The 27,072-nt window shown below is 40.0% G+C and overlaps 1 protein-coding gene across 1 annotated transcript in view; it reads left to right on the top strand.

Moving 5' to 3' along the window:
• Positions 1 to 549: 549 nt before the first annotated feature.
• The window catches only part of LOC134497705 (macrophage mannose receptor 1-like), a 57,669-nt gene continuing 31,146 nt past the window's right edge, over positions 550 to 27,072 (top strand). The window contains exons 1-10 of the mRNA XM_063303549.1: positions 550 to 666; positions 6,806 to 7,207; positions 8,697 to 8,870; positions 12,219 to 12,383; positions 12,803 to 12,916; positions 13,995 to 14,141; positions 19,372 to 19,554; positions 22,608 to 22,765; positions 25,043 to 25,153; positions 26,474 to 26,589. Of these exons, the coding sequence (XP_063159619.1) occupies positions 606 to 666; positions 6,806 to 7,207; positions 8,697 to 8,870; positions 12,219 to 12,383; positions 12,803 to 12,916; positions 13,995 to 14,141; positions 19,372 to 19,554; positions 22,608 to 22,765; positions 25,043 to 25,153; positions 26,474 to 26,589 (1,631 nt within the window). The 5' untranslated portion in view covers positions 550 to 605. The remainder of the gene's footprint in view (positions 667 to 6,805; positions 7,208 to 8,696; positions 8,871 to 12,218; positions 12,384 to 12,802; positions 12,917 to 13,994; positions 14,142 to 19,371; positions 19,555 to 22,607; positions 22,766 to 25,042; positions 25,154 to 26,473; positions 26,590 to 27,072) is intronic.

Below are 27,072 nucleotides of genomic sequence, written 5' to 3'. Positions count from 1 at the left end.
CATTGGCAACAGAGTTGATTAAAAAGAATTAGTATTTCACAACTGTCATGAGCACTGATGGTGAGCTCACCTCACAGGGTTGGTGTTGTGGGGAAAATAGGAGGAAGAAGGAGTACTAGGTCTGTTTGCCGCCTTGAGTTATTTATAAAAATAATAAAGGTGGGATGAAAAAAAATCTGAAAAAAATCTGAACAGTGTATACCTAACCCATTTCTTTCAGTGAGCATGATGAAAATCTTGCCCCCTTCCCAGGGTGGATCCTAGCCTCCACATTGATTCCAGAATCCCAGAGGCAAAAAATGCTGAACAGTCATTGCTTTATCACCTGTGACTCTGTGGAAGCCGCTCTTCCTTCCTTTTCTCCCTTCAGCAGCGAAATTAGCTTAGGGAAGCAAAGTTTGAATGGGAAATTCCTGTTATTCCAAAATGCCCGACACAGCACCACATTTCCTTATCATTCGAGCACTAGAACGTACTCACTGAACTATCAGTTCTCAGAAATGAGTCCAACTCTCCTCTTGGCTGGGTTTAACAAGATGCGCTACAAAAGGAGCCCATGACTTGACATGTAGTGGTGGAAAGGAAGAGAGTGGGAACTGGCTACCATGACTGTTCCTTTGCTTCTCCTTTTCTTTTCTCTTCTTCACAGCGCTCTTTCACTAGTGGGTAAGTCACTCTCAGCTCTTTGCCAAGAATGGGGATATTCTGATGAAATCGCAGGGTTTGATTACCTTTTTCCCACTCAGGAGAATTCAGACTTTCCAATGGATACTTAGTGCAGTGATTTGATGTGCATATATAACGCTGGCAATAGGATGGGGAGACGGGTCTGCTTGAATAGTCCAGCAGAGGTTTCTGCAGCACAAGGCTCTCCTCTGCCAGTCATTCTTTGCTCCATCAGTTTGAAGATTAAATAAAATAAATAAAAAACCAAAACACCCACCCACCACCTCTAATGCAATCAGTGAAGACTGGAGGGTGGGTGGGTGTTGTTACAAACACAGAATAAACTCATGCTACATGAAATGTGGATGCATATCAGGAAAGAAAATGAATATTTTACTAGTAGTTAGCCATTCTGTTAAGATGCAGTTTTACACATGAAAGGGTACAGTAACTTTTTAAATCAGCAGCATGGTAACTTTAGCGTTTCTAACTCTGAGGGCAAAAATAGTTATCTCTTATAAAATTAGCTCCTGAGCACTTCACTAAACTACAACCTTGTGCCTGCTTCTTTTTGAATAATCTCACTTGAACTCATTCGGAATGATTGATTCATGATCATTCTTTAAATGACTACTTTGTACATGATTGCAAAAGAAAGCTTTTAGGATTTTCAGAAATTGGGGTAATGCCAAGATGCATTATATGTATATGTTTAACGCATTACCTAAACGTCTGAAAAGCTTTTTGCTTTTTCTTTCGCCTCCACAGAATCATAATTAAAAAGTTGGGAACCTACTATATTCTTTTATGAAAACCAAACCCACTTTTATTAAATGCAGAAGTATGGGTCTGTAGATTCATCCTTGTTTCCATGTTTCTGCGGCAAGACATGTCTGGCACGTTGTATTCTATGGATCAGAAAAATTCTGCTGGGTCTGACCAAAGACCCATCTAGCCCAGCATTTTCATCTTATGACAGCCATGCAGATGCCTATGAGAAGCCCCAAAGCAGAACCAAAGCAACAGAAGACTGTCCTGCTTGTGTTTCCCAGCATACTATCTCTGTTAATAGTAGTAATATATAATTATCCTCATGATTAGCAGCCATAGGTAATCCTGGTGTGCAAGGCGGCTTCCATCAATAGAAGGAGGAATAAAAGGAATTACATTGCTTTCCTTGATCTCAACTTCTCTGTGTAGACATTTGCACAGAACCTCAACTGAGACCTTCTATGCAGATGTCTGGGTTGCTTCTGCAGAGCTCATGAAAGTCCTGAAGAAGAAGCTGAGATGGTTATGTTCCATTTTCTTGTGTGGTCAGCTGTGGATCTCATAGTCAGTTTGAACAACAAGCACTCTTTTTTTGGAATAGTATAACAGCCTTGAAGACAACCTTGAGTTTCTTGCTGCTGGGCTGAGGAACTGGGTGGCCATAGCTGTTCTATAACTTTCTTGGGGATAGTTTTTCCACAGTCTGCTGGTATGCACAGTATCTTTTATATAAGGTTTGGATTATGGTTATGGTTATTGTTATTATTAAGTTTTTATTGCTTGGAAGAGATACTTCAGATTGTGGGTGAGCATGAACATGAGCACTTCTTTAAAGCAGCTATGTCTTTTTTCAGACTCCTGCACAAGCCTGAAAAAAGATGTGACTGCTTTAAAGACATCTTGAGAAGATACCCCTGTGCATTTTGAAGCATCTCTTTGACACATGCACTGCTGTAATAATTGTCATTGTTAGGACCATCACCACAATCATCCCCACTGCATTTGTATCCTGCCTTTCTTTTGGAAGGTCAAGGCAGCATTCATGAAATTCTCTCCTCATTCTATCCCTACAAAAGCTTTGTATCAGAGTTGAGAAAGAGGGAGTAGCCCAAAGTTACTTGAAATCTGAGGAATCTGTATCTCTCCAGTCTCAGGAAGAAAGGCGGGGTATACATTTCATTAGTGAGTAAACATCTTAACACTAAACTTCCAGAGAAACTGAAAAAGAGCCTCTTACTAATTTTTAGTAATGTAAATTGCTAGAGTTGTGATTCTTCAGATTTCAACAATCTGTTTCTCAGAATTTTTAGAAGGCAGGTTTTCAGATGCATTCATTATGTCTGCCAGGCTATTCCTGTGCTACCAGGGCTGCAACTATGGTCTGTGTCACCCGGGGCAAACATGGATTCCGCGTCCATTTTGGCTCCCCCCCAGCGCTCATTTTGGCACCCCACCAGCATGGCGCCCAGGGCACATGCCCCGGTTGCCCCCCCCAGTTGCGGCCCTGTGCTCTATAGATGATGAGGTTTAACTTTGGGAATAGGTTATTCATTGATTAAATTAAAGGTTATACCAGCCTTTCTCAAAAGATGAAGATGTCGTACAATATCACCTCCACTTCCCTCCATTTTATCCTTACAAGAACCAGAAAGTGGCTGACTCTGAATACACTGGGACCCCAGTATCTTATTGGGACTCACCAGCACCTATGCCTAAATCAGACCTTCTTCACAAGGTGGGTCTGCAAGCTTCCACTTAAACTTCCCCATCTTCCAGGATTATAGGACATTGAGGACTCTTGAATACTGTGGAAAATTAAAAGCCTGAGATGGTATCTGTCCTCCCACCCATAGAAAGTCTCCTGTGTCTCCTGTATTTTGGATTATACCTCTAGAATTTTCCAGCCTAGTCCTGCTCTGCAGACTTGCCCAATCAGCCTGCCAATGGTACATTGGAAAGAGGCACAACATCTGGCTCCTTCTCTTGAAGAAACAGATGTTTGCTTTTCCCTCTCAAGCACAGATGAAACATGTGATCAGGAGTGTTATCCAGCCATGTTCCCTCTTCCCAGTAGCTGAGTGTGCAATAGATCCCTCCCTTCCCCACAGGGTTCTCTGATGGAGGAACACTTCCATTAAGAGAGATCATCTGCTACACTGATGGTTCTTCGAAATCAAGGCTGGTGGGGATGCACTAGGTATGGTGGTGACGTGATGATGTAACTGGAGGGGGGGGTGACGTTTTAGATTTTTTGGGGGCCTTTGAGGCAAGGTTACTTTAAAACAAAACAGATATTTTAAGCCTAGCAAAGGCTAGGCATCCCTAGTTTGCTCTTTATTTTCTTTCAAAAAGCAAGAACAATTGTCCTCTGAAAAACAAGAATTTGCTGACACTTTTCAGCTGTGTCAGCTGCAAAGTCTGGGGCCATACTGCTGGGAGGGAGGGGCATCCTCAGGGGTGGGTGAAGAAAGTCAAGATGGCAGCTGTAACTGCACAATAGAAGCACTGCCCTTTTTTATGTGCATCGATCCATATTTTTAAAAGGGTGGGGCTTCAGTCTTTTGGCTGCAGTTGCCATCTTGACTTTTTTCACCCCCTCAGCCTGTGGGTGCCCCTGCTGGGAGGCTATCTGTGGTCTGCAGATTGCTCATGCTATCAAAAGAGAATAACAGGTTTATAATGACTTGTTTTCTTCCATTAGAAGATAGCCTTTTCTGGCTATCAGCAAAAGCCTGGACTTCTAGAAATGAATGTTTGTGCCTGGTAAAATAATTCAAAGTAAAATATTTCATCTGCTGAGTTGATAATAATCCCTTTACTTACTCTACTGCTTTTATTATCGTTGCATTTTAATTAGTTCATTGATGAACTATTTTAAGCTATTTATTGTGTATTTTAAATCATTCAGAATTTTATTTGATGATTTTAGTGTTTTATATGCCACTGTAGGAAAAACCTAGGTTTGAAGAGTGACATACTGTTTCAGTGGTTCTTACCTCTGAATAATCATCTAATCAAACCAATATTTGTTATGGTCATAGACCAGCATAGAGGAATGATTTATAAAATTGCACTATCAATTGGTTACAATTTCTCAAACCTTAAAAAAAAATTACCACTAGATATCTCCATAAAACATGACATTTTGCAAACACTGCATATTCAGTATTAGTTTGTGTAAACTAATTTAAGTATTGTTATAACAATGCAATAGGAGGCTTTATCACTATTGGTGATAATTGTATATTTCCTTGTATTGTCAGTAGGAAAACCTAACTGTCGAACAGCAAGAGTCGATGTCTTTCCTTCTCATCAGTTATGTTCTGCTTCCAAATGGCTTAAGCCAAGCAGAACAAGAGGCGGAAACTGTTTTATGGATGAGATAAGTGTGGGCCAACTTTTTAACTGAAACAGAAGAATTTCTAGGTCATAATTCTGCAGAAAAGCTACCTACTGCAACTCAGGAAGAAAACATAAAATGCATTTGGTTTAGAAATAATTTACATGATAAATATAGAGAATAAAAACTGGCTTTACTTTATCTGGCGATAAAATTTCTAAAGACCAGTAGAAAGCAGCAAAGCAAACCAAAACCTCTTTGCAGCCATCTAGTAGTTATTCAGATTTTTGGAGCTCCAGTACAGTAACCACAATGCAAATAAAAATACTGTTTTAAATTCCCAGGTAGGACTAGCATGTTTGTACACCATGGTCTGTAGGAAAACACGTAGGGATTATAATCTCACCATGAAGAGAGATTAACTACAGTTTATTACAATTCGCAAATCTCTGACCATTAGCTGTTAGTAGGGGTTACACTGTTTAATTTTATTTATGTCCTCCAATCCTATAAAAGTTTAGAATGGCCAAATACAATGTGTTAATCCTTAAAGCACTTTTAGAAATGTTTAGTCCACTTGTTGGAAATTCAGTCAGTCAGCCCTAATTTATTGCAGTCTTGGACCAGTACAAGGATAATGTTCTGTGAAATATACATAGTCTATCTTAAAAGGATAACAACGTAGGATAAAATAGGATAAAGATTAAAATAAAATTAAAATACTTTTATAGGCTATCTAACTAGACTCTATAAGTGCAATCTAAGATATAGCCTATACTAAATAAGAATATAGACATTAAGAATATATTAAGTATAAATTGTAAAACATGAGGATCTAAAATTACCACTATATTATATATATAAAAATAAATTTTAAATGATTTACTATTGTCCTAACAGCCAGGAACCACGCTGAGACAAGGAACTGGTCTCTAATGTTTTATTGCTTGTACTTAACAGGAATCCTAACAAACTGAAGAAGCGTGGGAAAAACCCAGACAGATAAACCTCAAAGGTTAAGGCGGTCCCGATCTGTGTCTCTTGGAATGGCTGCCCAATTCCTCAGTGCTACGCATGTGCTTAACAGTCTGGATGGGAGCCCCCTGCTCGCCATCCTTACTCATGACATCTATTACATACAATACATTACAGAAATTAGCCCATCCAGGTCTGACGAATCTTCGTTGCTGCAGCACAGAACCTTGCTACCTGCGCTGTGACGAGAGAGTTTTCATCTATAAGCAAATGAGTATAGTTAGAATCTGTACAACCGGGCTGTTTACTAATCAGGGGTATGATGAGTTTGGTACAAATGTCTCTATAAAATATGCAATGCAGAAGAACATGGTCTATAGTTTCCAACTCTCCGAAGTCACAAGGACAAAGCCTTGCAGCCAATGGTATTTTTTTGTATTTACCCGCCAATACTGCAGAGGGGAGAGCGTGCCAATGAGCTAAGGAAAAGGCTTATTTTCCTTGTATTGTTGGAAATTCAATAGGAGTTGTATATTCATTCTAATCTGGAAGATGCAGGGCTGCAACTGGGGGGGGGGGCAAGCGGGTCATGTGGGGTGCTGCGCTGGGAGGCACCAAAATGAGCGCTGGGGGGGTGCCAAAACGGGCATGGAATCCATGTTTGCCCTGGGTGACACAGACCCTAGTTGCAGCCCTGGGAAGATGTATGTTTAATTCAGTGTTGTTGTCCTAACAGTCAGGAAACCACGCTGAGACGAGGAGTAGGTCTCTAGTGTTTATTACTGCTACATAAGACAGAAAATCCTAACAAACTGAAGAAGCGTGGGAAAAACCCAGACAGATAAACCCCAAAAGTTAAGGCGGGTCTGATCTGTGTCTCTTTGAATGGCTGCTTAATTCCTCAGTACTACGCATGCGTTTTCCCCCCTGGATAGAGGCCCCCTCCTGCTCACCATCAGAGCTCATGATAGTTGTGAAATACTAATTCTTTTTAATCAACTCTGTTGCCAATGTTTGTTTTATTTATGCATTACCTTATTTTTATATGTATAGATACAAGCACATTTCTAATATATAATGAAGAGCACAAGGTCTGTGTACATGCCCAGGCTGCCAACTATGTCACAACTGCAGCTTGCAGTTCTGGAAATGAGGCACAGAAATTCAAGTGGATTTCCAGATACCAGCTGATGAGCGTTTCCTTGAAGTTATGTTTTGGAGTAGCTTCAAAAATTGACTGGACACCAGTTGAACTGTACCCATGCGACTCAGCAAGTAGTCTCCAGAAATGGGAATGCAGAAATGACACACTTTTTGCCATCCAAGAAGCAAACCTGTTTTTCAACTATGGCAACAAAAATGAAAGAAGAATTATGCTGTACCAAGGATCAGGCTTATGGAGTAGATGGAAGGTCTATGGAACTAAAGATGATTTATGCTCTCGGGGCTATGAAGGTAAACCGCACATGCTTTTTAATTTTTATTTATTTCTTTATTTTCTATCCTGCCTTTATTAGTTTTATAAATAACTCAAGGCGGCAAACATACCTAATACTCCTTCCTCCTCCTATTTTCCCCATAACAACAACCCTGTGAGGTGAGTTGGGCTGAGAGAGAGTGACTGGCCCAAGGTCACCCAGCCGGCTTCCATGCCTGAGGCAGGACTAGAACTCGGTCTCCGGGTTTCTAGCCCGTTGCCTTAACCAGTAGACCAGACTGGCTCTCTCCCTCTCCCTCCCCTTCCTCACTCTCTCCCTCTTGCATCCAGAGGGGTCCACAGAATGTGGTCAAAAAAGTCAAGATGGTGGCACATAAAAAAGCTATTTATTTATTATTCTGAAAGAGGAATAAACAAGAATCCATTAAAAATATACAAAACATTAAAATTACATTAAAAATTACAAATCATTAAAAGAAAAAAAACTTTTTTACTTGTTCTATACTTGAAATAAGCTATTTATAATCAAAAGCTCTCTTACGCACTTCTATTTGTATCTGAGCAGAGATATTTGTGCAGGTCTTCTGGTTACTCATTTCTTCATTCATGACATTACACAGAATTACAACTGAGTAATACACTTCAGTGCTATCTTTTTGCCTTTTAATTTCTTGGAAAAGAAATTGGTAGAGGGAAAGGGGAAGGCAATTTATCGTAAACCGCCCAGAGTCCCCCCTTTGAGGAGAGATGGGTGGTGGCAAAATTTAATAAATAAATAAATTTCAGGATGAATAGGCAGAAAGCAGTGGAGTAACACTGAGAGACCTATTACTAGAATCACCCTGAAATTTGGCAATTCCATCCATACCAAATTGTGTTCGTGTGTGTGTGTGCCTTTGAGACTGTGTTGACTCCTGGCAACTGCCTGGACAAGTCCCTGCAGTTTTCCTGGCAAGGTTTTTCAGAAGTGGTTTGCCATTGCCTCCTTCCTAGAGCTGAGAGAGAGTGGCTGGCCCAAGGTCACTCAGCTTGCTTTCTGCTTAAGGTGGGACTAGTCTCTCCTGGTTTCTAGCTGGGTGCCATAACCACTACACCAGACTGGCTCTCTATACCAAATACTGCACCCCTTGATATTGTCATGCAGATCCAAAGAGCCATATCACACTGCTCTTGCTGACTGTCCTCTTTCTGCACACTACAGCGTGGTGTTTCTCAACCTCGGCAACTTTGAGATGTGTGGACTTCAACTCCCAGAATTCTCCAATTCTCCAATTCAGCTCCAATTCTGGGAGTTGGAAGTCCACACATCTCAAAGTTGCCGAGGTTGAGAAACACTGCTATAGCGTATGCAGGAAGTAGAGATACGCTGAAGATCCCACAGTGTCCCCTTTGGACGCCTCTCCATTAGCTTTGGCAGGAGACCTTTCCTTTTTCTTCTTCTAGGAATGAGTACGTTTGCATGAGTGGTCGTAATATTTCAATTATTTGTTCTCCCCTTCATTCCAGACTTATTTACCTTAAAAGGCAACAGCAATGGGGCTCCTTGCGTATTCCCTTTCCAGTATGTTAGCAAATGGTATGCAGAGTGTACAGCTGATGGAAGGTCAGACGGTTTGCTGTGGTGTTCAACTACAAGGACTCATGATCAAGACAAGAAATACGGACTCTGTCCTGTGAAATGTAAGGATTTTTAAAGAAAAGTTTAAAATCGTGAAGTGTTATTATGTAATGTGCTAAAAGTATCTACCAATTAAGAACATTATAGAGGATTTTTAATTGTTTAATAGGAAGTGCAAACAAAAGTACCCCCTACGGTTGTTAAAGGTATCTTTTTCATGTTTCATTGTTTTTTACATCTGCATACTAGATTCAAAGGGTACAAGTATGTTGAACTGTGCTCTATCCGTTAAAACTGAGCTAAACTTCACCTCTCTTGGATGTATTATCATCACGCACGAACCTGGTTATACCAATGATCTATTCATATTCGCAATATATCTTCAGAGGGATCCCACTAAAAGCCCTGCTCAGCCTCTGGGTATCCATAGGAGTGGGAGTGGAGCAAATGAGGTTGCATGCGCTGTGTTGTCACTGTACAATTGGAGCAGATTACGTCATTTGTACAATTATGTCATGATGCATATAACACCTTTGGGGCTTCCACTGGATGCAAACAGCTCAAGTGTTGCCTACTGTATGCTCCCCTAATGTGTAGCCAGAATGCTGATTGGCTCTTCTAAGATATCAATCTATAATATTTATTCAGTCAATGACAAGGAAAATTTAAAAGGACAAAAACAAAGTAAAACAAAGAGATACAATAATATACTGTTGTTCTAAGATAGACATCTTGGACTTTTCTTGTGGCATTATCAAACAAAGCTTCAGATCTATTGGATCTCCTACTGTTCAGCAAAGTGATTTGCACAAGATTTTCCCTACTGCAGCGGTGTGTTCCTGTGCCATCTAATCAACTGAACACTCAGCCTATAAAAGTAGCAATATGAAGTAGACAGGAGAATTCTCCAGCAGCCAAATACAGAATGGCCATCACTTATTTCATCTTACCTGACTTTCACTGTTGTATGGTGGAATGTTGTAGAAATGCTTTTTTCAAAAAAGCCATTTATTTATTTATTTATTTATTTATTTATTTATTTATTTATTTATTTATTTAGAGGCTTTATATGGCTGCTCAACTCAAGCAGAGTGACTTCGGGTGGTATACAAAAATCATCAAACAACAAATACAGAGAAAACAGTACATACAGTAGACTCTCAGTTAACTGGCACCCGTGGGGATTGGTAGATGCCGGATAAATGTAGTTTCTGGTTGCTTGAGCGTTACTATTAATACCCACTAGATGGCAGCAGAGAGATACTGATTTTTTTTGCAGGTTGCTTGAGAGTACTGGTTCGATTTTTCTGCCAGTTGCTTGAGAGTGCTGGTTGCTTGAGTTCCAATTAACTGACAGTCTACTGTACTATTAAAAACCAACTAAAGCAATAAAAGGTGACCAGAACTAAAATATAGTATAGCTCATCCAGTTGGGAATTCTGGCCATCTGGACCTTGAGTCCTGGGGAAAGAGCCAGGTCTGAAAGCCTGTAGGATTGGGTCCAATTGTACGTCAGGGTGAAGACTGTTCCCACAGACTGGGGCTGCCACCAAGAAGGCACACCTCCTAGGAGCCATAAAGTGACATTGCTTCAGTGAGGGAACCTGGAGTGTGCCCTTTCTGTTGGAGCATTTGGGAGCAGGCAGTCCTACAAATAGCCCTCTCCTAGGGGGCTGTAGGAAGAGACCAGTTTGGTGTGGTGTTTAAGGTACTAGACTAGAAAGCAGGAGACTGTGAATTCTAGTCCCACCTTAAGCACAAAGCCAGCTGTGTGTCCTTGGGCTCGTCACTCTCAGCCTGATGACAGTGGCAAACCACTTCTGAAATCTTGCCAAGAAAACTGCAGGGACTTGGCCAGGCAGTCATCAGGAGTCAACAGTGACCCAAAGGTGCATGCATGCACATGCACATGCACATGCACATGCACACACACACACATACACACAAGCAATGTAGGGCTTTATAGGTTATAAGCAGCACTTTGGAATTGCACCCAGAAGCTTATTAGGAGCTAGTGCAGCTCACAGAGTATAGTCATGCAGACGTAATTACTCATGCTACTGCATTCTGGACCAATTGCTTCTAGAAGGTATATAAGAGAAGTCCCACATCAAGTATGTTGCAATAATTCAATCAGTACCATGAATTCAGTGTAGATAATGTAATATACAGTATATGTAGGTAATATGCTGTATGATTAGACACTACATTGTAAGCCATCAGTTAATTAAGTAGAGGCCATATATTGTAAGTAACACATACGTTACTAGTATGTGTTTGGGTGGTATGATAAACAACAACTATAGCACTGTTTAGATGGTGAAATCTAATTCAGGAAAATGTGGAACTGCATCCTGACCTTCTGACATGTTTGTTTCGCACATTGTCTTTTTTCTGTTTGCCCTTGCAAAACTGTCTAGTGTACAGGAAGCATGACAAATAGTTCTCATCTCTCTCCTGAATTTTGTAATTGAAGAGCTTTCATTCAAAAGCATTTCATTACTGAGGGGTCTGCCTCTTCTTTTGGGGTTTCAGTGAATATTAATGTAACAGAGGTATTGTTCTGCAGATGGCAGATGGTATTAAGCAATTGATGCATCAGCAACCAGCCTTCTTCTCCTTTCTTATTATTTGATACTGGAACCTATGACAAGTGCCCAGTATCAAATAAACACAGAAGCTGTGGCTCTATGGCTCGCTCATCAAACTAAGGGATGATTTGTTCATCTATAGCTGCTGTGAACAATTAGCTTCACATATTATGTTCAGTTAAAGTAAAAAAAAAAGCATTACGGCTTAACTACAACTTGTTAGCCCATCTAACTAAAGCTGTTTAACATGATGTGTTCTAATGAAATTAGGCTTTAGATCCTAGATGAAGAAAAGGCTGCCATTACATGCATATATACGGTGGTTACCATTTGTCCAGGTCTTCACTAAGAGTTGAATGCAATTCATGGCACCTAACTATGGCTACTGCAGCCTTTCTCAATTCTGATGACCTTCAACTCTGTTAACGTTATGGATGTGTCCATGTAGTCGCCAGGAGTCCAGACTGACTCAAAGGCACAAATAAGTAAATAAGTCATGGAAGCCATGGTCTAACACATCTGGAGATAGCCCACACATCTGGAATGTACCAGGTTCAGAGGTTAGTGCAAAACTGCCTCTTTTCTCTGTATAAACCACTACTTAGACATTCAGTCTTTCGGTATTGCAGCGTCATGCTTGACCAAAGCTGCTTGACCAAACTTTATTTTGAAATATTTCTTAGTTAAAGAAATATTTCACATTTCTTAGTTAAAAATGAATTATGCAGGCAATTTCAGGAATGTGGTTTTAGTCTTCATGAAACATTAGTCTGATATTGTTTTAAAACTATTGGAAACATTGGTGCATCTTTCTTTTAGCAGATGGAGCAGGCACATACTGGACTACAGACCCTTTGACCAGTGTCCAGTATCAAATAAACTCAGAAGCTGCTCTAACTTGGTTCCAAGCCAGTAAAAGTTGCGAGCAACAAGGTGCTAATTTGTTGGGCATCACAGAGCTACATGAACAAATGTACATAACAGGTAAATAACCCAAGTCCATTAATATTTTCTAGGATTTAATGTATTACATCAGAGTTAAAATGAAGTAGAGGTCTTAAATTTTCACTGTACTTCCCAATCCTGCCTACATCAAGCATTAACAAGCCCACAGTTATTATCTGCCCATTCTTGTTTTCCTGATTGGTAGTTCTGGAAAATCAGGACTCACGATTCCCCATGTGCTATGAATGTGCAGTGACTGGGAGAGGAGGTGACACCCTTGTTCTTCCTCTACAATAAACAATTTAAGATGTAACAAGTTCTATGGCGTTGTTGCTTCAGAAATATGAGAAGCAACTAAGCGTATGCTTTGTCTCTCCCAAGAAACTGCAGTTGCTGCTGCCTGCCGTTCAGCATATTTTCTTAAACAGATGCATTGCTAAATGTTGATGCTTTTTCAGGGTTAACTTCTAGTTTGAGTTCTGCACTCTGGTTTGGTCTTAACAGTTTGGATTTCAACAGTGGCTGGCAGTGGAGTGGTGGCTACCCTTTCAGATATCTAAACTGGGCACCAGGTAATTTTCTCTTTTATGTGAACATATGCACATTTAAATTTTACTTTAGTTTTTTTTTACATTAAAATGCTTACATCATCTCATTTTTCCTATTATGATTAGATAAAAATTGCTTTTAAATGTCTTCCTCAGCAGTTGGTATACTTCTTCCTTCTACCTACTGTTCCTGAATGCTTTAATCTCCAAACCTTTGCTCATAAGTGCAATTCAAATTGTCCATTTTGACTTACAACAATTCTAAATCAGGGATGTGCAACTGGAGGTGTCAGGGCCATGTGTGGTCCCCCTAAGGGCTTAGTTCTGGCCTTCCAGAGCACCCCTCCCCAGATTTAGTCAATTATTTAATGTGATTAAAAGGATAAATTATTGAAAACCTGGAAAGCAATCCTATACTGTGTTTAATATGGTCAACTCAAATGTTTACATCTACATCCAGCTGAGTTTTTGCCCTGATCCCATCCACTTACTTCTTTGATGGCTTAGCATAATATATGAATCCAGCCACTGTAGTTTGCTGACTAGCATTTTTGCTATAAACTTGTGCAATTCAAGTTGCATCATCTGAGACCCAAATGTTGCATATAGCCCACCCCAAAACAGACAATGGCTCAGTGTGAAATATGAAGCCAGCATTGTTGCTTCCATAATCCCACTATAGGTTGAAATCAGCAAACTGTGTCTTCAGTTCTAACTTGCACAGACAAACCAGCATAGGTTTTTCTTTTGACTGCCCAGCACTGTGGAATGCTGTTGCCTGCACTTTGTGTTTCCAACCCATACAGCTTGGGGAGGCGGGGCAGGGTGGGGAGAGCAAGAAAGGGCTGAAGGAGAGACGGGTCACCATATATCATTAAGCTGCTGTGCTGTTATGTGCAAATGCATAGTAACTTACTAGGGCTGTGCAAATGCTTCAAAAGAGGTGGGCTTTCTATGGGGTCTTGCACATTCCAAAGATCTTCTTTTGAAACAGTTACACAGCCTTTGTCCATATCTGCATCTCCATTAACTTCAATGAAGTTTTACAATATTATGTGAGAGGTTAATAATACCCTTCTTGCCTGGTGTTTGTTTCTTGAAGGAAGCCCTTCCCCAGAGTCTGGGAAGACCTGTGGAACATTAAATCCTGGTAGAGCTGCCAAGTGGGAAAGCCGTGAATGTGATCAGAAACTTGGTTACATTTGTAAAAAAGGAAATGCCACTCTGAACAAGTTCATTATTCCTTCAGGTAGGTTAGTTAATGTAACATGGAGATAAGTTGACAAAAGTGGTGGTGCCTTGATGGGAAAATATGGTGTTTTGTAAATTTTCTAAAAATGCAGTTGTGAGTCTTTTCAGAAAGTTCATACAGAGGGAAATCTAAATTGTCTAGCCCTGGGGAAGTTTAGCATTAAGAACCGATACAAGCTAACTCAGGAATGTATGTATGTGTGTGTATATATACATTCATTCATTCATTCATTCATTCATTCATTCATTCATTCATTCATTCATTCATTCAACTATTCCATGAACAGAAGCCTCTAACTTCCAGTAATAGCAATTGTTTCAATAGATACTCATGTAGAGGAACTATAGGTGTAATTCAGGTTTATGGTCTCAATTGTTTCATTTATTTCCTCATTAGATTTATATCCCAACTTACCTTCAGGAGCTCAGGATGGTCTACAAAGAGTTCCTTTCTCCTGTTTTTCCCCACCACCACAACCCTTTGTGATAGGTTGGGCTGAGTGACAGTGACTGGCCCTGAGTCCCTCCTGGGAGCTTTCATGGCTGAGGGTGGATTAGAACCTGGGTCCCCCTGATGCCAGTGCAACCCCTCAACCACCACACCACACTGGTTCTCATTACTTCATCATTTTTTTCCTGGAACTGTAAAATCTATCAACAAATGCGTGAAGCAAAAGACATCCATTTAGGTTCAAAAAAAACCTGAGCCCACAATGTGTTCTTAGGACCAGACATGGTTGTCTGTCCTCTGATGGGAAAATGTTTCGGTTCCTTTCTTCATTTCTTCACTATAATAATGCAGGGTGCAGAGGGAAGTATTTTTCTATTGCTACAATTAGACAACAGGAAGTCAAACTCTTTGCTATCTGTAGCAAAACATCCGGACAGTTCCTTTCTGCCTTCCCATCCTGATCATGTGGACAATCTTTTTCTGTCCTTTTGGTCCTTCTGCCCTCACTATTAACAATCTGTACCCTTCCCTTAGTAGGGCCTATTACTCTGGCAGCCCAAGTTTTCTGTGTACAACAGTTTGCACATAAGGTGTTTTCAAAAGAGGACATTGCACCAATTCAGAAAACAGTTGTGAATCTCTGTGATCACAGTAGTGGCTGCGTGCAAGGGTAGAAATTATTTAATTCTGGCTTATCTGCAGTTTATTTTAAACCACAGTTTAAAATTAAAACAACTACAATTCTGCTATGGACTTGTGGCTGTTCTGTTTTTCCACTGTCAGGAATTTTTATCACACCACATTTCCAGGCTCCTGATCACAGTAGATACATCAAGGGGAAAGAGGAGTTGAGATCTTTGCAGCTTCTGCTCAAGGAACTGCTGGGATTTTTTTGCATATGACCAGACAAATGCAAGCAAAAGAAGCTTTGCCTGTCTTATCACCACAGTGTAAGACCAAATATAGTCTATACCTGTGCTTGGTCAGATCTACTTTTTGCCTTCCTCCTTCTATTCATTGCTTCTGCCACTTCATCTCCTCCAGATTCTCAGTAAACCAAGGAGCCAACTAGAATTGGTCAACAGAGAAAGGGCACTTGGGAATAATTTCATCAAGAGTATGGGTTGCCTTACATTGTCAGTGAACAACCAGGCTCTTGATGGATTTGCCTGCCAGATTGTTGGGACACACCCCTAAGTTTCTGGATGGTTGGAAACCATCCAATTTAATGGTTTATTAATTATTAAATTGTATTATTAATTTAATTAATTTAATTATTAAAATTTATTTTTAAATCATTAATTTTTTATTAATTATTAAATTTAATGGTTGGAAACCATCCGTTTAATGGATCTGGATGGTTGGAAACCATCCAGATCCATTAAATGCCAGTGGTGGATAAGATGAATAGGTCTTGTCCTCCAGAGGTTGCTGGTAGCTGACAATCTCATCTGGACCAGGGACCACTGTGGCAAAGGAGTGATAGAAATTCCCTCCCTATCAGATCACAAGACAACTACTCTGATGCAAAAACGAGGTTTGTTGTGGTATGTCCACCTATGTGTCTTGAACCTGAGATTACCTAAAGAAGCCCATGGAGGCCGTGAACTCCTGGGCCTTACTGGTCCTATCCCCCAAGGCATGGAAGTTCCCTAGTACTAGCAGGTATGTGGTAGGCAGAGGGTTTCCCTCTTGAGAAGGAAGCATCCCAATTCCAGTAAGTTATGGTAGCAAATTTCATATGTATGACAGAGATATCAGGTCTAGTGATCAGGAAAAGACCAGTTTGCTTGTAAAAACATATTTTGTTAACTATCCCAATGTACCATGCCAATCCATTGACATGGCTTCCTCTAATTCCTTCTTGGCTTTCCCTGAAAACAGATCCAGGTGTTTCCTAAATATATCTATAGCATGCTTTCTCTCTGGGCTTGTCTGCACTGCCTGGTTGCTTCATTGCCTGAACAGGCCTGCAACCATTTTTGGAAGGTAGAAACAAAAGACATTGCTCGGTACTGACCCCTCTCATTACAATGCAAAATTTGGCTATATTTTCCTGCTGCCATTTTAAATCACTTTTTTCTCCCTACTGTCACCTCAAGTGCTCCTGGTCTGCTTTGGTTGGTGTGTTTTGTTACAGGCTAGACCCAGCAGTTTATTGACTACTCCGCAGAGGCACAAACACCCCCTCAGTCGAGTTGCTCCCATCTCTAATGTTTTCAGGACCTATTTTTATTAGTAATGCCATAATGGAACATTGATTCTAACACTTGCCTTATAAATAGAAAGTTGTTGGTTCAAAATCCAGCAGAATTTTTTAAAATAGAGTCTTTCTTCCCCTGAGCTTCCTACTTTTCCCTGGGTGTTCGAAAAAAAAAGTAGTCAAGTGGTATACCATTTCATAGTTTTTCCAATCACGCAAAAATCTATGAAAGAATGTACTGCTGGAGGTTACATACATACATACATACATACATACACATATATATTCTCATACTCAGAGAAAAGTAGATATATTTATATGATTATTTAATAAATAATTTAAGAATCACACATATTTTTCTTGAGTTTGCAATTAGAAACCTTTTATTTGGAAGGCAAGTATTACAGCTACTATGCTATTATAACATTAATGGTAACAGTAGCTCTAGAAGACGTTAGAGTCCAATCAGGCACTAATAAATGAATGTTTACAGGTAGTCCTCGCTTTCCAACCACTTGCTTAGTGACTGTTCAAATTATGATGGTACTGAAAAAGCTGACTTATAACTGGTCCTTGAAGTTGCAGCTGTCGCAGTGTCTCTGTGGTCATGTGATCGCAATCGCAATTCAGGCACTTGGCAACCGATGCACATTTACAATGGTCACAGCATCTCACAGCCACGTGATCACCATTTGTGACCTTCACAGCTGGTTTCTGACAAGCAAAGACAATGGGGAACCTGGCAGGAAGTTGCAAGTCATGGTCACGTGATGTCACACTTAATGACCTGCAGTGATTTGCTTAACGACTGAAATTGACATCATAAGTCAGTGTGGTCACATGACATTTCACTTAATGACTATGCTGCTTAGTGATAGAGTTGCTGGTCCCAAGTGGTCAGTAAGTGAGTACTACCTGTATTTTAAAGTTGATATCCTGCATGTGTGTGTATTTTGATTTTTTAACTTTGTATATCTAACTTCAATTTAACTTTGTAAATGTATAAAATAAATAAAAATACATATGATCAGTAAGGCCTGTGCACAGGGAGGAAAGTGATTGGCATTTGCTTTCCTTTCACTTATCTAGTAGGCTATGGTTAGCTGAACATTAATGTAATGAGAAAACTGCAGTATCTAAGTTCACAGACCATTTGAAAGTGAAACAGACCCCATTGTGGCTGTGGATGAAATGTGTTCTGAAAACCAGGCCTTTGTTTGAGTTCTTATAACTACCTGTTTAAATGGAGACAAATCAGGAGCAGGAAGCGTGAGAAGCATGCAACTGCTAGCCTCTCCCTGATCTAGCGAAGCACGTTGTATGAATGCTGCCAAAGATGCTCCAGTTTTATGATTGCTCTGCAGTGCAGCCAGTGAAGACAAGTTCCAGCAAAAAAGATGGTAGCAAATTGTTAGATTTTCTGTATCTCTTTACTGGCATATTGGCAGTCAGGTCTTACTGAACACTACCCACACACCCAGGCATCTATGAGTTCTTAGTTCATTCTCAAACCCCTAATACTGTGTGAGCTACTTTTAGGTACCCAACCATTCTTCCTTAGCTGATTTTCAGATAGTCCTGACATAAATCTTCTATTATTTTTTTTATCTGTTCAATTGTGTCCGATTCTCAGAGACCACCCAGATAAGTCCCTGCAGTTTTCTTGGCAAGGTTTTTCAGAAGTGGTTTGCCCTTGCCTCCTTTCTAGGGCTGAGAGAGAATGACTGGCCCAGGGTCACCCAGCTGCCTTCATGCCTAAGGTGGGACTAGAACTCACCATCTCCTGGTTTCTAGCCTGGTGCCTTTAACCACTACACCACACTGGCTCTCACATCTTTTGATTAGTTCTTCCTAAATCCAAGTTCAGTGTTTTTGTATTTTGCTCTGGGAAGTTTCCAGTTATCTGATTCCCCAGTCATGTCAATAATCTGGTCATGGCAGTGAGTCAGTGGTATAATATTGCTGCTGGAGCTATAAAAGCCCTATCCTGGTTTTAGGAAGTTGAATGTGACAACTCCAGTCTTGCTTGCCAGGAATGCCCCTGCCTTTCTCTTTTAGCCACTTCATGTGTTACAGAGGAATGTGCATTTTTAAAGATAAGTAAGCCCATGTCAAGAAAGGTTGTGGTGAATCAGTAATACATTCAGTCTAACTCCTCTGCTTTTGGATTGTTTCCCAAAATAACAGGAAGAGTACCTCTGGCTCTATCCATCTTCACCTCACCCCTCTTCTGTCCTAGCCTGAGCAATCCCACAGTAGCAAGTTGCAGTTGATTGAATGATGAATTTGTAATTCAGACAACTAAGAAGATAGCTAAAATGCTTGGCTGAAAGTTCACACGCAAACCCCAGTATATTTTAGTCTAGTTGCCATGTTATGGTTTTAGTTGGCTTTTAATGTATGTATTGTGTTGCTTTGTTTAAGGTTGTAGCTGTAGCTAACTTTTGTATGCTGCCCAGAGTCATTTGTTTGAGCTGGGAAGCCCTATAAATGCAATCAATCAATCAATCAATCAACAAATATCCATACAAAGCATAGCTTTTGATTATTGCTGGTGTGGTGGTTGTTTTTCAGCTTCTGATATCCTGGCTGATTGCCCTGAAGGATGGATACTTTATGCGGGTCAGTGTTATAAAATTCGCAGAGAAACTACTTCCTGGCATGATGCTTCTACTCTGTGTAGAAAGGAAGGTGGTGACCTGGCGAGCGTCCACAGTGTGGAAGAGTACAGCTTTATCATTTCTCTGCTTGGGTACAGTGAGTATTTGTGTGGGGTTCTGTTACTGTTCAGTTCTTTTCAAAACATACCATGTTTGGTTTGGCTGTAACTAACAGCAGTGGTTTATTTAGACAGCATCAGCTTGATACATCTTGCTAAATGATTAAGAAATATTACCATTTAGAGTTTTAACAGCTTTTGGCAGGACTTTCTGTAGGTGTGTCTCCTGCTATCTTTGAGAGAGATGCATTGATTTAGCGGCTCCTCGTGAGTGTGGGAACGATGCCACTCCTGCAGAAAGACTGTGATCTGAGGGAGGAGGAACCTTGTATCTGTAGTCAAGCTATGTGGAAATCTGACTTGCAGTTGCTCAAAATCTTTCTCCCCCTGCAAAAGAAGCCTTTCTGCTTCTTTCTTATTCTCAGGGTGCTCGGTGGGAGAGTTGAACTTCCTTTACCATTGAAGCTGGGGAAGGGTGTCTGAAGCTGGTGTCACTGTTTTCTGTTATACAACTTTCTATCATTCTGCAAAAACCTGGGCTGCTTGGATTTCCCAGTTCCGTGAGAGGTTCCTCTGGGACTTAACTGGCCTGTGTAGAATCAGAAAGACTCTACAGTCACACAGATGTGCACACACACACTTTGGCTAGAACTAAATAAGTTCTAGGGCATTACTTCCACCCTTGAGAATTTCACTACTGTTTTCTTTTCCTTTGAAAGAAAATTTGAAAGCAATTTTTTTCTCATCCAACTGAAGGAGAACTGGGAGGAGAAAAAATACAGATTTTTTTTCCACGGGGCACTAGTCTGGGAACTCTAGGAGCTGGAGGTAGCATTCAAAATTTGAATTCCCAGCTGGCAGTTGAAGTAGCCCTTCTTTCGGTTGCATTGTCACTTCAATCTGTTGTATGTTTAGGCCAGACTATTAGCTTTCATTAATTGCACGCACATTATCCAATCCGTCATCATGATTAGAAAGCTATGCTTGAAGATGTGGCAAGCAATGCCTACTGATCTTTTGGAAATCAGAAGGGAGGAATTGTACTCAGTAGCACAGCTCATCCTTTGGATACAGAAGGTCCCAGGTTCAACTCCTGCAAGTGAGCTGAAAAGTTCAGGTATTAAGTGATTGAAAAAACTATTTTTAGCCTGGAATTTTGAAGAACCACTGCCAATGGGTCTAAATATTTCAAGGCAACTGGACTATCTGGTTTTGCTTAAAGCTGCTTGCTTCTTTGCAATATTTGTTAAAGGACGATTTGATGCTCAACCGATGAGTATCAATGCTTTGTCAATGGCTAGTAGGAGCAGAATAAGTAATGCTAAAGAAGCAGCAGAAAAATATTGAAATTCCATAGTTCACACAAGCTAAAAAATTAGGGTTTTCTTACTAAAGGATTAAGATTCATGTGATGCAGGACATTTAATTCGGAAGACATCTGTTCCTTAGGAACATATTTGGCCTCTGTCAGAGATACCACGACTGTGGGACTTCTCCATATACAAGCACCACAACAACTGTGGTGGATAACAAATTCATAGTGGGTTGCAAAAAAATAGGTATTTTTGTGCCATTTTCTTTATGTGTGTCAAATCCAGAAACTGTTTCAACTAAATGTGAAACACGGAGAGATTTGCCCAGACCACATTATTCCACACTGGAGAACAGGATTCTGCTTCTTGCAGCACAATATCTCTGTGGTTGGTAATAGGAAGTGTAGGGACAGAAGCGTGGGAGCAAAGAGGAAAACTCTGTGAAAATGTCAGGAGTTTAAAAAGCGATATGTCTGTCATGAGGCAACAATCAAAATGACAATAAGAGCAGGAAGCCAAACAGTATATTGTACTCTGCTCGGTTGGATTTTGTACAAGTCTGAGGAAATTGTATGTACATATTTTGGCAGTAACATCTTAGCCGTAGTGTTTCAGCCCAATGGAAAGGAAACACCTGCTGTTTTCTGGCATAGGATCAGATTAGTAGTGGCTTTTCTTCTATGTGGGACAACTTGAAGTTAGGCCTTAACATCTGCTCTTGCTTAACTGATTGATTAGTATAAAATGTTTCTGCCTGAGGCATCCCATTAGAAAACTACCACTGAAAATCAGTCCCTTCATATTTCATATTTCAGTGCTTTTCAATGAGGAAAGGGTCCCATTGAGACCATCCCTTATGTAGCACTTACAAAGACTCCTGGACCCAAAGGAATGTGGAGCGACTGGCAGGATGGAAGATGTAGAGATATCTTCACCCAGCCTTACAACTTTTTCCTACCCTGGACCATGATCAATCATTGCCCATAATGGGCAATGCTTGTTGAGAATAAGGAAGATGACCTTGATGGAAACATGCAGGCTCCGTTGCCTAGGCAAAAGGGCCTGAAGTATCTTTTAAATCCAGAACAACAAGATAACATTCAGAAGTGGATCAGGCAGACACATCCCTAATTCACTGAACTATAAGAAGGAGGAGGAAGAACAGCACAATCACACTTGCAAGGTTCTGTTATTATAGCCAATCTTAATAAGTGTAGTTTGAGCCTTCCTTTGGAGTTGATTTCCTGGTCTGGTCTACCTAGTGGGGCTGACATTTTTGATTTCCTTGTGGATGTCCCTGCATATAACCCAGAAGTGGGAGGGAAGAGGTGGTGGGAACCCTGTGTGCTTGAGACCATTTGTGGGAGACTTGATCATACTGGCTGGGAGTTCTGAGAGTTGTAATCCTGACACATCTGGAGTGTGCCAGGTTGAGGAAAGTGACCCATATGATCTTTCATAACCAGCAAGATGCCTGAATACAGGAGACCGCATCCATGATGGATATATGTTTATCATGCCCTAGGAAAAGTATATCGTTGTTTTAATTTTATTTCTTATTTTACCTTTAAAACGTGCATACTATCCTTTAAACCCATCATTCCCAAATCACTTGCAACCTGCTAAAAAACACATTAAACAACATGCTAAAATATTCATTAAAAATGCAAGGTATAAACAGTAGAAGTGTAAGTAGCAGACTGATTATTGAGAAAGACTTATTGCAGCATATACATTTAAAATATTAATATACTTTTGGTTTAACTGCAATGAATTAGGACCAAGTGATGAATTATGGATTGGTCTGAATGATCTCAAGATTCAGATGCTGTTTGAATGGTCAGATGGGACTCCTGTGACATACACCAAATGGCTCCGTGGCAAGCCAACCCATGCTAGCAACAGGCAAGAAGACTGTGTGGTCATGAAAGGAAAGGTAACGGTAATTTTGACATCTCCCACTAAGTATTTGACTCCCATTCTTCAAGTCCATTTCTCTCCAATTTGGTGCAGTACTTGTGCTTAAATGTCTTGCCTAATTTTGTTTGTATTCTCCCTCTAAAAGTTCAACGTTCAGATGGTCCTCTGAAAATCATAATCACAGCGTTGTCTTTAAAAAGGATCACTTTAAAATATTCCAGTGGGAGCGTTTCTTGTAGCACTTTGACAAATGTGTTGTGGTAGAGACATTAGAAAGGTACACTGCAATGGCATTCTTCAAAGGATAATCTGACAGATCTACTCAGACAGGAGCTCTAGGCTCCAAACAAAGCAACAATAATTCTAAAGCAAGTCTAGCCATTCAGTAAACTTGTTTGGCTGCATGAAAGAATGTGTGAGGAATCAGACTGTAGGAAATGAAAGAACATGCATTTTGGCCCATAGCTGGTGTCCTGTCTTCTCAACACCCGACCTTTTCAAGTTCACCATGAAGTTCTAAAGACAGATCCTAAGATGAATATCCTTAGAGTCCTCCTAAGGAGAGGAACTACGTGTAGTCAACTAATTGACTGGAGAGAGACTTTTAAGCTTATCGAACCTAATGTGCATGGGGAATCTTCATAGTTAGTACCTGAAGATCACCAGGTTGGGTGGGGATATTGAAGATAGGAAATGTCTGAATAAGGATAATGGAAACACAATAACAGAGCAACAGCATTAAAAATAAAGAGCTTTAGGGACTGGACTACTACATACTAATTCCCACATTAACCATAGATAACTTTCTTACCAGTCAATTCTATAAAAACTAATCAGAAGACAGCACACTCATGACCAGTAGTAGTCAATCCATGACTTCATTAAGATGAATTTACTTCATCATTCTTTGAGATAATGACTTTATTTAATCAATTACTTCCCATCTTTCTTTAGGTCAATAGCTCAGTTGTAGAGCTCATGTTTTGCACACAGAAGGTCCCAGATCTGATCACTGATAATCTCCAAGTAAGCTAGTCAGTCAGAGAATACTACGATAATTGGGTAATAGATTTGCCTTATTTTAAGGCAGTATTCTACAGAAGAACACACAACTTATGGTAGATCAGCAATGGGAAACAATGCTGAGGTTCAACTCTGTAATATATAACCTGCACCAGTTCTGACACCACTCCACTACTGCTAGTTTTGATATACAGTAGAGTGTGTGTGTGTGTGTGTGTGTGTGTGTATACACCTGTATATATATATATATATCCACTGCCGTATGTGTATGTATATGTGTATATCCATATGTATATGTATGTATGTATGTGTGAGTGTGTGTGTGTGTATATATATTTATATATCCACAGCTAGTTTTGATATAAGGTAGTCCTCATTTAGCGACTGCTTCATTTAGTGACTGTTCTCAGTTACAACGATGATGAAAAAGTAACTTTAAAAACAGTCCTTGCATTTATGACCTTCTCAGGTCTGTAAAGCAAAGGAAAGCTGAAGCAAGATCAAGCACAGTCATGGTTTCACTTAGCAGCTGCTTCACTTAACAACCAAGTTGCCAGTCCCAATTGTAATCACTGAATGAGGACTACCTGTACTATTTGGAATGAACTAATTATTTTAGAATGGAAAGATCTGTATTTTACTTTATTTCTTTAATTTGTTACTATAATTTTAATTCCCTCAATAATAAAAATTATTGTTTCTATAAAAGGAAGAAGAAAATTGTGTAAAAGTTGCTAGCCTTTTACACAATTACAGGGCAGAAACTTTAAAATGTTTGAACTGAACTATTAAAATCTAAGCTAGGATGGAAAAGATTATCTTTTCCTAAATGCCATAAAAAAAGATAACTGATGGTTCTCCTTGCATGTCCATGTCAAGGGCTTCTCTCTATTATAGTCATCCAACTTCATTTAACTGGGGCATCTTGGCAAAGGCTTCCATTAATTACTTGACTTTCCATCTAGCAGAACAGCATGGCTTAAGCAGACAACCTTTGTTCTGTTCTAATAACCCAGTGGCTAAGAAGCACACCCCTCAATGTTTGTCATTGCATTTCATGCATCCATTTAATCTAATTTTTTAAAATGGGGATTACCTTGATTTTGGGATTTTAAGGGTAAGAAAGACTAGGGGCTGTCAGCAAAACAAGTCAGCTGGGCAAGCCATAAAGAGAGCAGCTCAGCCATCAGCTCTGCAGAGAAAGCCCACACATCTCCCGGTTAGAATATTGATAGAGGAATTCTGGCATTTTCTTCTCTGTCCAACACAGGATGGTTATTGGGCAGATGAACCTTGTGATATGACATATGGATACATCTGTAAAAGGAAACCTTTGAAAGAAACACCGGAAAAGGATATAATCGATGAAGGGTGCGGTAAAGTAAGTAGAAGCTTGGTGAGATGAAAGTGCTGAGTGTTTATTCTTCCTGGTTCTCTGTAATTCCTTCAGTGCAATTGTTACTTTCATTTGATTAGCAGTACTTATGAAGTATGCAAATAGGATAAAATGAAAAACTTTATCTGATTATCGATTCGTCTTTATGTCTTCAGTTGTTGATATTCACAGGCCTCTTGAAGGAATTTTTAAATGCTGTCGTCAATATCTTGGATGGGATATAGCCAAATATTAAAATGTGTCCTATATTATTGTTATAAAACAAATAACTATAAAGGCCAATTAATAAAGGCACAAAGATATATAACTGTAAAGGCAATTATTTTAAAATGAGGGAGCCACAAATCATTATACAATATTAAAAACCATTTTCAAACTTCTGAGTGTCCCCAGAAGTAATTCAACAAGAGAATTTGCACTTAAATATATATTAAAAATGCAGAAGGAAACAGAGCAAACGTTATCTGTTCCACAATAATATGTTCTATGAGTTTAATATCCCTGTTAAAAAAACACATTCTTAACAACACGGATATCCCAACAGGAAAGCGCCTTTTCACTGATTAAGCTTATATCACATTTCATTCAAGGAAGTATTTAGCAGAATTATTTTTGTATCTGCTTGAGTTTTCTCCCTCTCCCTTTAAACTGTGTATTGCTTTTGCTTCAAAAGCAAAGTTCTCAACATATTTGCAGTGTGATCCTCCACACTTAAAAAAAAAAAGAATATAGTATGCATACTGTGAAGCTAGAAGGAACAAGGTCGGAGCAAAGAGCATGAGACCAGACGGGTCTGTTGCAATAACAATGCTCAGATGTTAACCGCCCTTCCTAGTAACAAATGACTTGCTCTCCATCTGTTAGAATACATAGGAAAAAGAGATGTCAGATCTGAACCTGGGGGATGAGAGAGAGGGAGGGATTTATAGTTTAGATAAATGTACAGTTTGACATTGCTGGTTTTCTGCTGTATTTATGGTTTTTGCAGTATCTGTAATAAAACTGGTTTAACAAAAGCTGTGCCATTGAATCTCTGCCTGCTAGCCTTCAGGTTCAGGTAATGGTCAAGGTGAACCTTTACACCAGTGTTTCTTAACCTTGGCAGCCTGAAGATGTGTGGACTTTAATTCCCAGAATTCCTTAGCAGGCTTGCTGGCTGGGGAATTCTGGGAGTTGTAGTCCACACATCTTTAGGCTGCCAAGGTTGACAAACACTGCTTTACACAACACTATACAGGAGAGCCTATCTATAACATAAAGACTTATGGTTGGGTTTCATTCTCTTTCTTCTCCCCCTCTCTCCAGGGTTGGAAAAGATACTATTTATACTGCTACATGATTGGAAGTACATTTTCAACATTTGCTCAAGCAAGTCAAAAGTGTGCAGAAAATGGGGCTACTTTAGCTTCTGTTGAAGATAGGTAATAAACATTGATTGAAAAATGGCTTTGTTTAAAGAGCACTAATTACATACAGTATTTCACCAGTGTCTTCTGCATTACAGACAGCTTTCCCTAGTCTGGTACCCTGCTCTGCTTCAACTCCCAGTATGCCCAGGCTGCATGAGCAAAGCCCAGTTTAGTCAGGGCTGCAACTAGGGTCTGTGTCACCCGGGGCAAACATAGATTCCATGCCCATTTTGGTGCCCCCCCCCCAGCGCTCATTTTGGCACCCCCACCCCAGCGCGGCGCCCGGGCCACATGCCCCGCTTGCCCCCCCAGTTGCAGCCCTGAGTTTAGTTGGAAATAATGAGTGACGTCCAAACATCTGGTGGTCCTCAAGTTAGGACAGCTGATCTAAGGGACAGATATTCAAGGAGCTGACATTTGTTTACCTTCATTGAGACTAGTTTTGGTGCAACTCTTGAGTAAATTTAAAGACACACAATATCCAAGATTGTTCCA

The sequence above is a fragment of the Candoia aspera genome, chromosome 4 (genome assembly GCF_035149785.1).
Source record: "Candoia aspera isolate rCanAsp1 chromosome 4, rCanAsp1.hap2, whole genome shotgun sequence".
Lineage (NCBI taxonomy): Eukaryota > Metazoa > Chordata > Lepidosauria > Squamata > Boidae > Candoia > Candoia aspera.
The sequence above is the reverse complement of the archived record's forward strand: the minus strand, read 5'-3'. Positions and strand labels throughout refer to the sequence as shown.